Source organism: Arachis hypogaea, chromosome 7 (assembly GCF_003086295.3).
Source record: "Arachis hypogaea cultivar Tifrunner chromosome 7, arahy.Tifrunner.gnm2.J5K5, whole genome shotgun sequence".
Classification (NCBI taxonomy): domain Eukaryota; kingdom Viridiplantae; phylum Streptophyta; class Magnoliopsida; order Fabales; family Fabaceae; genus Arachis; species Arachis hypogaea.
Window position 1 is genome coordinate 47,999,857 of NC_092042.1, and position 14,028 is coordinate 48,013,884.

The 14,028-nt window shown below is 27.6% G+C and overlaps 1 protein-coding gene across 4 annotated transcripts; it reads left to right on the forward strand.

Annotated features, from left to right (window-relative positions):
• The first annotated feature begins 3,640 nt into the window (after positions 1 to 3,640).
• Positions 3,641 to 13,349, forward strand: LOC112703016 (2-oxoisovalerate dehydrogenase subunit alpha 1, mitochondrial). Of its 4 annotated transcripts, none has more exons than XM_025754301.3 (8): positions 3,641 to 4,234; positions 10,273 to 10,593; positions 11,114 to 11,271; positions 11,361 to 11,476; positions 11,581 to 11,658; positions 12,113 to 12,252; positions 12,349 to 12,534; positions 13,000 to 13,349. In XM_025754301.3, the coding sequence occupies exons 1-8, from the start codon at positions 3,977 to 3,979 to the stop codon at positions 13,165 to 13,167; spliced, it is 1,425 nt and encodes a 474-aa protein (XP_025610086.1). In that variant the 5' UTR covers positions 3,641 to 3,976; the 3' UTR covers positions 13,168 to 13,349. The 4 variants fall into 4 exon arrangements, with proteins under 4 accessions (XP_025610086.1, XP_025610085.1, XP_025610087.1 ...); XM_025754300.3 differs by having other exon boundaries at positions 11,361 to 11,460; positions 11,547 to 11,658; XM_025754302.3 differs by having other exon boundaries at positions 11,361 to 11,460; positions 11,547 to 11,658; positions 13,018 to 13,349.
• Positions 13,350 to 14,028: the final 679 nt, after the last annotated feature.

A 14,028-nucleotide genomic window follows, 5' to 3' on the forward strand; every position in this document is an offset into this window, starting at 1 on the left:
TTTTATAATAACAAAATTCAATGAAAGGCATAAATGATTCAAGACCTTAATTTAAATTAATTAAATACTAAATTTTATGATTTTAAAATAATAATTTAAATCTAAATTTAAATACCTAAGTCACAATCATTGGAAAAATATTATACAAAATACATTAACTAAAAATAACCAAACTAACCTCTTCGTGTATGCTGCCAGCAACGTGGCGCAACGTCGTTGAGCCTCTAAAGACTGTGTGCCTCCGCCATAGTCCCGGCCTGAACTCAACTCAACCAACCCACACTTTTCTCTCTTTCTCTCTCTCTAGAAAACCTCTCCTTCTCTCTCTAAAAAACCTTACAACAACCACAAATGTGATCCGCGAGACCCTAAAGCGTATTTATACTAACGCATAAACCGCTAGACCCCTGTCGTGGTTTATGCACACTCGTCATTCACACATAAACCACGACACCCCTATCGTGGATTATGCTTATTTTTCCTAGAACGTAAACCGCGACACCCTTGTAACAGTTTACGTGTATTTGTAAACCACAAATCCCGTATCGCGGTTTACATAATTTATAAAAAAATACATTTTGGTATCCGTTTTTCATTTTGTGTAATCTGATAATATTGGATGCCAATTTATTTATTATGATAAATTGCCCTAAAATTCACCATCTTATGAAAATGTAACATATATTTTATATATGAACTAATGTGATGAATATGATATTTTTTTTCATAGACTGGTTATGGTGAGAAGTGTTTGTCACTGACTTAGTCTCAAATTTTTTATTTTTTTTTTTCACTGTTTTTAGCCCATAAAATTTAGCAATTGTACCTCTAAGGCTCCAACTTGTGCTTTGAGTTTATCACTTGTTTGTTTTTTTTTCAATATTTTTAGTTTTTATTTATTGATTTTTATTTTGAAAACATCTATGAATATCAATTTAGATAATTTTCTTTCTGATAATAGCAGGATTTTTTATTTTTATAAATTAAATATTTATAATAATTATCGAAATAAATAATTTTAAAAATATTTATCGAAATAAATATCCATCGCTTATCTCGTTTACACTGTAAACGAGATAACCAAATTAATTGGCTAGGGTCATATCTAAATCTATTAGATGTTGAAGCTCACTCCATGGTTGGCTCCAATTCGAGTGAATGTCTGCGCCAGAAGCAGCTGCTTTAGCCATACAATCTGCAACACTCTTTGCAATCCTCTGAATTAAAAGAATAGAGACTCTCCAATTCCAATTCATAACCTCCTGTATATGCTTTGCCAAATCCCATTCTGGAATATCCTTACCAAGCATTCTTTGGTTTACCAAGAAAAGAGCTTCTAAACAGTTTGTTTCACAAATAACCTCACGAAATCCACTCTCCCAAGCAAGAAGTAAACCTCTCCAAATTGCATACAATTCAGCAAAAAGAACACTGCACACTTCGACTTTCTCAGTGCAACCTTTCAACCAACATCCATCAGGATTGCGAATGATACAACCAAAACCAGCATAGCCAAAAGGAGCAAACCAACTAGCATCACAATTCAATTTAACAGAATGAACTAGAGGTGGAACCCAATGCAAACGAAGTGAAGGAGGAGACAAAGATTGATGCATAGAAAAAATAGTGTGAAACTCCCTTACTGAGCTACGAATCAAACTCACCACTTTACTAGCACTCCATGAATCATCTATACTAAATAAGTCCTGATTCCTGCTTCTATATATATATTTCGTTTACAGTGTAAATGAGATATATGTATTTATAAATAATTAAATGTAATTTTCAAAATAATAAAAAAATGTTAATAATATAGTTTGGATTAAACTTTTAAAAATAGAATGTTTCAGATAATAGAGAAGATGGATAATTTTAAATAATAGAAAAGATAGGAAAGATTGATTGTTCATTTAAACTAAACACGTTAAGTGCTCCGTCTCACTATTAACACGATTATCTTTTTTCTAACTGCCCACTATTAATACTATTGTTTCTAACTGATAAAATTTTAAAATTTTTTATGTACTCTCTTTATTAATTTTTAAAATGTCCACTGTCAACACTATTGTTTATAACCGTTTGCCAATTGTTAGGCAAGGTTGATGGAGATAGTGGGAAGAGAATTGAAACGGCTGTCTACCATATAGATAGTGGGAGATAACGTGAGAGATAAAAAAACGGTTATCTCTCACGTTATCTCTCACTATCCACGTGGGATAACGGTTTTAATTTTCTTCCGATTATCCCCATCAACATCTTCTAACAATTGGGAAACAGTTATTTTTATTTTTCAAATATCAATCCAATTGGATCATAGTTTAATCTAAAATCTTTTATGTACTATTTTTTAGTACTAATTGATCAAACATATCTATTTTAATTTTTTCTACCAGTATTTTTATGTACCATTTGCATATTAAAAATTTGGATTATTGATATTATTAATATTTTTTATTATTTTTAAAAAAAATTATTTTTATTAAAAACACATGTATCTGAAAATATATCTCGTTTACAGTACGTGTCGCGTCCACCTCTCTTATCTCATTTAAATGAAATATGTGCAAAATTATTTGGTTTACAATGTAAACGAAATAAGAGACCGATATTTATTTTAATAAATATTTTTAAAATTATGTATTTCGATAATTATTATATTTATTTAATTTATAAAAATAAAAAATTCCATAATGACAAGGGGAATATAAAAGTTGCTGACTTTGGTTTAGTGAAGTGGTGAGTTACTTTGTAGGAGTGAAGTGGTGAGTTGATTCAGATGAATAATAGTGAGGGAGAAGATGGAGTCAGGATGAAGAGTTGGGTTATTAAAGTTTATTTTAGTTCTGATTTTGGCAAGATTTTCATGGTTTAAGATTAATTTTTGGATCTTGTTTTTGAAGAGTTGAGATGAAAAAATGATAAAAAAAGTGTATTTTAGGAGTTTAATAAAATTTTTAACAGAATTAACTCTACATTCATTGATTGGATATTTTTTTCAAATGATATTCATCTTTTGTAGAGACATTAGTTTAATTTTTTTTATTGTTAATTTTGTTAGTACTCAAATTTTTAATAATAAAAAATAGCTATTTCAATATAAATATTCATATATTATCAGTAATATTTGCGTGTGTACTTGGTACAATCATATTATATGTATATGTTAAAATTAATCAATAAAATTAGTTATTTGTATATATATTATATATTAAAAATAAATTAAATAATATATTTATTTATATAATAAATATTTGGTTGATTAATTCTTTTTGTATATATAATATTTTTATTATTAACATTTATGACTATTATACATTTGTAAATATTTATAATTTCGTATGAAAGTTAAATACATAATAACTAAAATTTGGATTTAACTTTTAGAATCGGCTGATATTACGATTTAAAAAAAACACTTAATTTTATAAATTTTATGCTAAACCAAATAATTTTACTATCTAAATCTTATTAAGATCTCATATTTTATTTATTTGACTTATTTTTTAATTTTACATTAAATTTCAATGTTCTCTATCTTGGATGAAAATAATTAATGCGAATGAGATGGATAAGATTCAGATACTTGTTTCTACTCTCTAGCTACATCTATGAATAGATATTTAAAGACAGTTTAACTCCTGCCTAATCTTGGTAGAGACTAAAAAGAAGATAAGGAGTACTAGTAGATATATAATTAGAGGGATGTAGCTAAGAATTAATCCAACGTGTCCCCACGCAGTTGCACATAGATAGGCACCATTCTAAAAGTTTCCCATGAGCATATAGGTTACGGCAAAGCTCCTAGTCTTTACAGACAACTCATCACTCCCACAAGCTACGTGTGACACTGGAACGCTAATTCCACCATCATCCCTTGTCTTTTTACTCTGATCAATCAATCAAACCTCACCCTTTGTCCTTTTTAGGTGACTTGTGTATACTCCTCTTTCCCTCCCCGCTTCTGAATCATACAGCAATGGCATCTTCTTGGTCATTGATCAAAAGGTCCAGGACCTTAATTCATCACAAAAAAAAATTGGCCTTTTTAGGAATAGGATCAGCACCTACCTTTTCTTCATCTTCCTCATCACCATTTATGAAAAGGCCATGTGCAGCATCAGCGCCTTATATCAACAACCATTTTCGATTCTTGCGGCGGTTTGAGTCTACAAAAGCTGAGGCGGCACAATTGGAGTTGCAGCACTATGTCACCGACGACGATGATAACAACCAGGTAATGCATTAATTACTATACCAAATTATTATCATTAGAGTCAAAGAGTTAATTAATTTGGTTTATATATCTTGAGATACACAGAATGGGGAGAATGACATTGAAAGTTTGAAACACAGGAGATGCATGCACCCCTTTTTTTTTTGTCTCTCTTATTGATGAGAAATATAAATAATTGGCTTAAATGTTATCTCTTTACACGTGTCGTGTCGCATCTCTGTATGAGTTTTTGTAAAATAACAAGAGAAATGTTAGGGATAGTAATTTTTGTATTTTGTAATCATTAATTGGTTATAATAATATTTTTAATAATGTAAAATTTTATCTAATAATAAAAGATCATTTATTTTTTTTATGATTTTTTTTATGATTAAGTGTCTGTTATAAAATACAAAAGTTGTTAGACCCTGCACTTTTTCAAATAACGATTTCGGAAAATAAAGAATTTCTTTAAGTTTTTGCTTCTTTTCTCGTTTCCAATTATGGGTGTGTTTGGCAAACCCATTTCAGAGGATAAAAGTGTGTTGAAGTTCCTTGAACGCTGCTTTTTTTACTGGAAGCAAAAAATTGTTGCTTCTGCGTTCACTTCAACGTGAGTTCATATTTGATGATCATTATTGGTTTTTTTCAAAAGAATTTTCATATTTGTTTCAAGTCATTTCAAATATTTTAATTTTTTTTGAATTTTTAGTATTTTTTTATACTTTGGTTATTTTATTAAATTTGTTATTTTAATTCTATTATAATATGAATTATTAATCTTATTAAAAATGATAAAGTAAATAAAAAGCTAATCATACATAACAATGGAATCATAAATAATAAAATTTTACAGTCTAAAATAATACTAAATAAAAGAATACTGAGAGTACTAATAAAATTATAGAATATTTTTTTTGTTTGATATTGTGAAATTTATTATTATAATTCTTGTTCATTGTTTATTATTTTATTTGTTATAATATGTATTATTGTTCCTATTGAAAATAATAAATTAAATAAAAAATTAATTATAAATAATAATAAAAACATAATTAGTAAAAGATTAGAATCCAAAACAGTAAACAAAATAAGATGATTGAGAGTACTCATAAAAAGTACTAAAATATATTATTTTATATGTTATTTTTAGTTTAATAAATAAATATTAATTTTATTAAAAAAATTATAACAAACTAAAATAAAATTTTATAAAAAATATTATATAAAAAATATACTAAAAGAAGTATAAAAAGGATTAAATATATTAAAAAATAATATTATAATTTAATATTATATTTTTTTAGTAATTAACTAATTATCTATCTAAAAGTGATTTTAATTAATATTATCCAAACAATTTCTATATGTTTTTGTGTAGTTACGGCTACGTTTCAACTGTTTTAAGATACGGATTATAGTTGTAGTTAATTGTTTGTTTTCTAAAAAAAAAGTCTATAGAGTTAGATAAATATTACAATCTATGAAATAAATAATCATAACAAATACTAAAGTCCCTTAATTATCTCTCACATAGTTATCAACAACTATCTTACCAATCTTTATAGCTGTTAACCGTCCGCCCAGATGCTTATTCTTAAAAATATGAAATTCACTTTAGTTCTTTAGATTAATAGACTAAATTAAATCATTTAGATCTATAAAATTAAGCCAAAAAAAGTTTTTAACAGATTACATCGAGTTTAAACATTTTTTATTAACTGAACTGGTGATACAAGGATTAATTCGATTCACCAATATAAACTTCAATTGGTTATCGGATCGAAACTGATTATTGAAATTGTGTCATCTCTTTGAAAGAGTTCATCTTTTGTTTATTGACTACTATGTAAGAGTTTTTATTATTTTTATTTTTATATATATTTTTAGTACAAACTTGATCCAATCAGGGAGAAGAGTTCGTAAGATGGTTTATGATAATCAGTTTAGTTAATTAATTTCTTTAATTTTAAAATAGCCATCAAAATTAATTAATCTCCCAATGATGCCAAATAAAATTCATTCCCCACACCTATGGCACCTGCAATAATACCACCCACTACCCTCATACAACTATATATAACATCATAACTACTCCTCTTTCAGTTCCACCTGTATTCAATTATTCCACTTTGAGTCCCTTTTCATTTGCACGTCCCACTTGAGAGCGTGTATGCTTTTGATACAATCCGTTTAGTGAGACCCATACGCACCTAAGTGTCCTTTTACTTCTTGCGTCTTTCATTTTGCTAATTGTTTTAAAAGACTTTTTTACTCATAAGAGGAGAAGAAGTTTGATCACAATATACAACCACCACCTCACAATATCACCTACAACTATTCTCCTTTCCTACAATACAAACATATTTAACCAACATAGGGTCCCCAATCATACCAACAAATAAAAAACTGATTAGTCACTTCATCCATGAATTTTCAGTCACAACAGTCCTAATTTTTATACAGGTGTTACAAATAAATATATTTATTGATCTCATAATATTTAACGGGAGATGATGATGCTAAAAGCTTAATACTTTAAGTAAAAAAATTACAAAAATATTATTTATACACCAAAATTAGCCATTAATATATTTACGTATAAATATGTGTAGTTTAATTTATTTTTGATGTATATTTTTATTTCAACATGTATTTTATACTAATAACTAATTTTGATAATTGATTATTTTTAATATATATTTTTATTCTAACATATATTTTATACTAATAACTAATTTTGATAACTGATTTTGGTGTACATAGTGGTTCCAGTAAAAACAAATATAGGTGAAAAATATTAATCACATTTGATATATCTCATTTAAATGGCATAATCTCCTCGTACTCAATTAAGAAATCGCGAATTCGAGTCTCTTATTTTTGGTAAAAAAAATTTAATTAGGGACGTGTATAACAGATTTTTACATTTACGATAAATAGAAATCAAACCCAGTTTTTAAAGATATGGGGTGTGTTTATGAAACACGTTGGAGAGGATAAAAGTGCGTTCAGTGCTTGGAATGCTGTTCTTTGATGTTTGGTAACTTTTATTCTGTGAACGCCAACATGATTTTGCATCCCAAAAGTAAGCAAGAAATTATAGCGCAGCTTTTGCGTTTACTGAACACACGTTTAGGTTGTTGCTAGTTATTATTGATTTTTCCATAATTTTTTCTAAATAAATACTTAGAATATTAAAACAATTATTCTAATTTTTGTATATTATTTACTATTTTAATTTTTTTAATATGTATTATTATTCCTATTAAAAAAAAATAAATAAAAAATTAATTATAAATAATAATAAAAATATAACTAAAAAATTAGAATCTAAAATAATAATAAAAATAAGATTATTAAAAATACTTAAAAAGAGTACTAAAATATGTTATTTTATATATTATTTTTAATTTAATAAATAAATATTAATTTTTATAATAAAAAGATACTTAAAAAATTGTCAATTTTTATATGTTATTTTTAATTTCATAAATAAATATTAATTTTTATTATAATAATAAAAAATTATAATATACTAAAATAAAATATTATAAAAAATATTATATAAAAAATACTAAAAAAAATAAAAAAATTAAATATACTTTAAAAAAATAATATTATAATTTAATATTATATTTTTTAGTAATTAATTAATTATTTATCTATAAAGGATTTTAATTAATATTATTCAAACAATATTTATTTTATCAAAATTAATTTTAGTAAAAATTATCAAACATAAATTATATTGGCACAAACTCAATTCTACCCAATATCAATTCTATAAAATCACTTTTATTCAAAATTCGGTTTGTCCAACCTAAATCCAAAACACAGATGATTGGTTGAATTTTAACTTGAGTCATCAATCCCCTGTGTGTAATAGAATGAAGAATGAAAATTACAGTTTTTATAATAGAAAAAAATAAAAAATAAAGATATTATGTGTAATGTACATTTTTTTTGAAAAAATAATTATAATTTTTATTCTTTACAGAATATTATTCTACACTAGAAAATTTTTTGAAAAACTAAAACAGATTAAGCGCCAGTTTGGTTATGTTTATAAATGATTTTTTTTATTTATAGTTTATAAAAAGTTATAACATTAATATTTGGTATGATTTTTAAAAATAATTTGTGATTTTTTAAAAAATTATTTAAAATATTTATAGAAAAATTTAAAAATATGACTTTTTCTGTAATAAAATTTTTTTATTATTCTCCTTACAAAATAAAAAAAATATTTTTATAATAAAAAATTAAATATAAAATAAATTATTTTTAATATAAGCTCTTGTATTTTAAATTTATTTTTTAAAAGAGTTTAATATAATTAAATTATTTATCTAAACTGGTATAAATCTTTTTTTAAATTTGTTAAAAAAAATAGTAATGGAAGTCAATTTTTTTTTAATTTTGAAAAAGATTGATAAAAATAAAACTAAACGCCCAGCCGGACCTAAAACTTACGTAGCTTATCCATATAACTAAGTTAGGTACACCTAATAATTTATTGGTTCAATATGATAGGGCTCGCAGCAGACGTCTCAATTGTTTGGACCATAAAGGTCTGAAAAAGGTCTATCTTATTGAATTTTAATGTGTTCTTATCCACTATCTATCTATCCATCATGGAGATAGTGTTTAATATTTTCTAAATGACAAAAAAAATATTTTTTATTTTTTAACATTACCAAAATCTATCAAAATTATCTCTAATATTTAATTTAATTTTTTTTTAAACTTAATATTATAAAAAACAATCAATTTTATTTTTTAATTCAAATTTTATTTTTATTATATCTCGTTACAAGTGCCGTCGTCGTTTCCGTGACATACTATTAATTTTATTATATCTCTTTATTAACTTTTATTTTTATTACATCTCTTTCATGGTTATCTCGTACTATTTTATTGTGCCTTTGTCAATGAAAATTCGCTAGAATGTTCTTAAATCAATATTTTAATATTTAAATGGCAGGTCATAATCCAACAAGAACAAAAATAGTAAACACGTGATAAAAACTTTATCAATAATAAAATTTTAAATAATTGAACATATTTCAAATAAATTATTATTATTATTATTATTAATTATTATTATACTAAAATTAATTATTAAATTAATTAACAGTATAAAATATAATAAAATAAATTAAATAATATACATTTAATTTTTGATATCTACATAATATTTTCTAATTATTGATTGGATATACCTGCTATTATATTATTGATCACAATTGAGTAGTGTGCACATGGAGTACCAAAAATCACTTATGAATGGAATTAAGGGATGAATATTTTTTTTGAAATTCACTTAGGTAGTCTTCGTGTCTATTTCAATACCTCAAACTAAATGTTACCTTATATAATGCGTACGTGAAATTATGTTGTTCTTCTTTGTATCCTGCCTTTCTCCTCCTCTTCCTCCTTTATGTTTCTCCTTTTTTTTTCACGTGTTTTATCTTTATCGTCTCTTTTTTTACTATAGTTATTGTTGCTGCATTTTTTTCTTTCTTATTTTTCTATTGATTTTGCAATATTATATATTTTTTTCTTCTTTTGATTTTTTTTTCCTAAGAAGAATTATGAGAATATGAAACAAGATAAGGAGGAGAAAGAGAAAGAGTTTTAAATTATGCAGAACTTATCAGTACACATACACAAAAAATTCTTAAACAATACACTTGATTATCTTCGTATTACACCCAAATATCTTCGTATTACATTGATGAACTTTGTGAGGAAGTTTATTTAGTATTTTCTTTTTTATTAAATGACATTGTTGTATTAGTTGTATATAATACTTCTTGGGAGGACCATTTGTTTCGCCTAGAAACTGCTTTAAAATTAAGTTTTCTTTTGGCATGACTGGTATAGAATACCATTTTTTAGGCCTAGTTGAAACAATTACATGCATTTTTGGACTTGTCTGGATACTAAAAATACTTCGCTAAATAATATGTTAGTATTGCTGCCCTTTAACTGATTTATTAAAGAAAGACAACTTTGAGTGGTCTTAGTTTACTAAAAGCTTTTCACTCTGTCAGGTCATTGATTTTCCTGGTGGGAAAGTTGCCTTCACTTCGGAGATGAGATTCATTTCCGAGTCTATTCAGAAAAGGGTGCCTTGCTATAGAGTTCTTGATGACAATGGGATGCCCATGAAATACAGCAACTATGTACAGATCAGCAAAGAAATGGCTGTGAAGATGTACTCGGACATGGTCACTCTTCAAACTATGGACAGCATATTCTACGAAGTGCAGCGTCAAGGAAGAATTTCCTTCTACCTCACCTCAATGGGAGAAGAAGCTGTTAACATTGCATCTGCAGCTGCACTTTCTTTTGATGATGTCATTCTGCCCCAGGTTCGTCTACCATCTTAAACTTGGTGTTCTCTACTGGAGCTCAACTTTTTTTTTTTTCATAGTTTCTAGTATCATACTTTCTGCTATTTTGAATCTCCTGTACATACAGAATAATTGAAATTCCAATGTACTTCAGCTTCTAATGGTTATAATTTCATAATTTATTAACTAAGTATTCACATTGAACTTCATATTCCTAGAAGATAGTCATAGATATTTTAATAACAAAAATATTACGTGCACAACAAAAATCAACCACCAAATTAGTTATCATATATTTGTGTATAAATACATGTATTATTTAATTAATTTCTAGTGTGTATTTTGTATTTCAACATATATTCATGTAGATAGTTGATTTAGTGGCTAATTTTTTATATAGATGTAACATAGTTAACAAAAATGTTTCTGCACACAAAAAATCAGTCACGGTATATTTGTGTATGTTTTAATAAAGCTTGCACATATTGGAATGCATCTTTGTTGACAATGTAAATGTCTAATCTGTTGGAACTGCTAGTACCGGGAGCCAGGAGTGCTATTGTGGCGCGGTTTCACACTGCAACAATTTGTGGACCAGTTGTTTGGAAACACAAGTGATTTGGGAAAAGGCAGGCAGATGCCAATACACTACGGGTCTAACAAGCATAATTACTTCACAGTGTCGTCCCCCATTGCGTAAGAACAAATTAAAATCATTCCAATCAAATTGTTAATTGGTGGCATGCACTCTGAATAAATCTAATGTTATTTGGCAAGAAATTCAGGACACAGCTTCCTCAAGCAGTTGGTGCCGCCTACTCCCTTAAAATCGATGGCAAAAGTGCGTGTGCAGTCACTTATTGTGGCGACGGAGGCACCAGTGAGGTCTGTAAAAAGGATGGTGAACAATCTCTCTTAAAATAAGTAATAATCGCTTTTTTTTTTTTTTTGCTTCTCTTAAAATATTGCAGGGTGATTTCCATGCTGGTTTGAACTTTGCTGCAGTAATGGATGCCCCAGTTATTTTTATCTGCCGTAACAATGGATGGGCCATCAGTACACCAGTAGAAGAACAATTTCGAAGTACATTTTTTCTCTTCTTTTCAAATTCTGCCAATTGTTTCTCTGAATTTGTTTTTCTGAAAAATGAGTTACGTACCTCCAACGAGCTTAAATCCTATCAAGTTCAGGTCTGTATGGTGTTTTTTCCCCTCTAAATCTTTTCAAAATTATTTATGGAGTTCCCCCCCCCCCCTCTAGAAATGGTGTTTATAAAATTTGACATATTACTATTTTGCATCAATATTAATTACATGTTTATTCCATAAATAAATAAGGTTAGTAAGATAACCTTAATCAAAAAATAATATTAGGCCAAAATAAAATTTTCTAAAATTTTTACAGCATTAATTAATTCTAAATTATATATTGGCCCAAGATCCATCAAGATACAATATATTCTTCTCCCTGTTGAAGAATTTGCATTGAGTCAAATAGTTATAACACCTATAAGCTTATTTTATGCTTGTTTGGATAGGTGATGGAGTAGTAGTGAAAGGACAGGCTTATGGAATCTGGAGCATCAGAGTAGATGGAAATGATGCTCTTGCTGTTTATAGCGCAGTTCATACTGCTCGTGAAATTGCGATCAAAGAAAAAAGACCAGTTCTAATCGAGGTGGGGGTGATCTCCTTGCATGCTAAGATAATTTTGCATTTGTTTTATATCATAGCAGTTAAGTGTATGACAAATACTATACTAAATAACTTCCAGGCTCTCACTTATAGAGTAGGACACCACTCTACATCAGATGATTCAACCAAGTACCGGCCAATTGATGAGATTGAATATTGGAAGATGGAAAGAAATCCTGTGAATAGATTCAAAAGATGGGTTGAAAGGAATGGTTGGTGGAGTGATCACAATGAATCGGAGCTTAGAAGCAGCGTGAGGAAGCAGGTAATTATAATGGTACGAGCTCAAAAATATATTTTTGTAATTCCAATAAAAAGGAAAAGAATGGTAATCTTATCAAGTCATCAAGGCCTTATTATTGAAAGAATCACATTATGTTAATCTGACTCAAGTACAAGGAATATGGCTTTTCCGCTTTTCAAGTAAGTCATTACATTTGCCTTTGAGTTGGACTCTTGGCCTTCGTGATCTCCAAGGTTTATATAATGTGATTCATCTAGTAATCAAATCTGAGTTGGACTCTTGGCCTTCGTGATCTCCAAGGTTTGTATAATGTGATTCGTCTAGTAATCAAATCCTTGACCACGATAAGATTATTATTTTGTCCATTCGTATTGGAGTTACAAAAATACCTTCTTGAACTCGCATCTATAATTTTGCTAGTTCCACTTTAGACACACACCAAACTAGTTAGACAACTTTTTTTTTACTTAAAGTTTCTTCCCTCAGTTGATGCAAGCTATCCAGGTGGCAGAGAAAGCACAAAAACCTCCGCTCAGCGACCTATTCAACGACGTCTATGACCGACTACCATCGAACCTCGAGGAGCAAGAGAGAATACTTAGAGAAATTGTCAAGAAGCATCCAGAGGACTACCCTTCTGATGTTCCTTTGTAGTTTCAAATAAGGATTTGTACAAAGTTCGACCTCCAACCCCAAAAGAGTTAAAAAAATTTAGGGGTCCTGGAGGTTTCTCTTGGTTTTATTATTATGTATTGATTTCAAACAGAAATCTAACCAGAAAGCAGAGTGAAGAATAAACCCTTTATTGAGTGTAAAATAAAATTGCAATTATCATAGATAGGCTCTTACATGCATTGCTATGAAAGCCACAAAGAAGGGGGGGAACTTTTAAAGTTTGTAACTCTTACATGCATCACTCTTATTCTTAAAAGCGTTTGTATTGGAGTATATTTTCGTATAGGGAGTGTTATATGAATAACTCCTTCAGTAAAAAATAAGAGAATATTAGAGTATTTTAATATGTTTGGCAAAATTTTAGTAGTAAAAGATCTTTTTGTAAAGGTTTACTCAAACAAATTATATTCTCTCTTTTTTTTATTTTGTTTTTTTTCCTCTTTTTTTCAAAGGAAAAATATATAAAAAAAAAGAGAAATAAAAAAAATGAAGAGAAGTGAAAAAATAGGAAGAGAAGAAGAAGAACAAAAAAAAATATGAAGCAAAGAAATGTAGAATTTATGCATTTTCATCCATAAATTTATGTATATTTTTTCAAAACTTTCTATGTTTTTTCCCCAAAACATTTGTTAGAGGAAATTTTGTCTCTAAAATTAACCAAAACAAGAAATGCACAAAAAATTGTGAAGCTAAACACATCAAATTGTGAAGTTGCACACAGAATGATTATATAGATAAAATGAAAAAAATACAAAAATTCTTAACTACAAAACGCAAAAATTTAGTAAAAAAAAAAAAGAACTCACAATGATATATAATATACTTCAATGGCTAAGCACA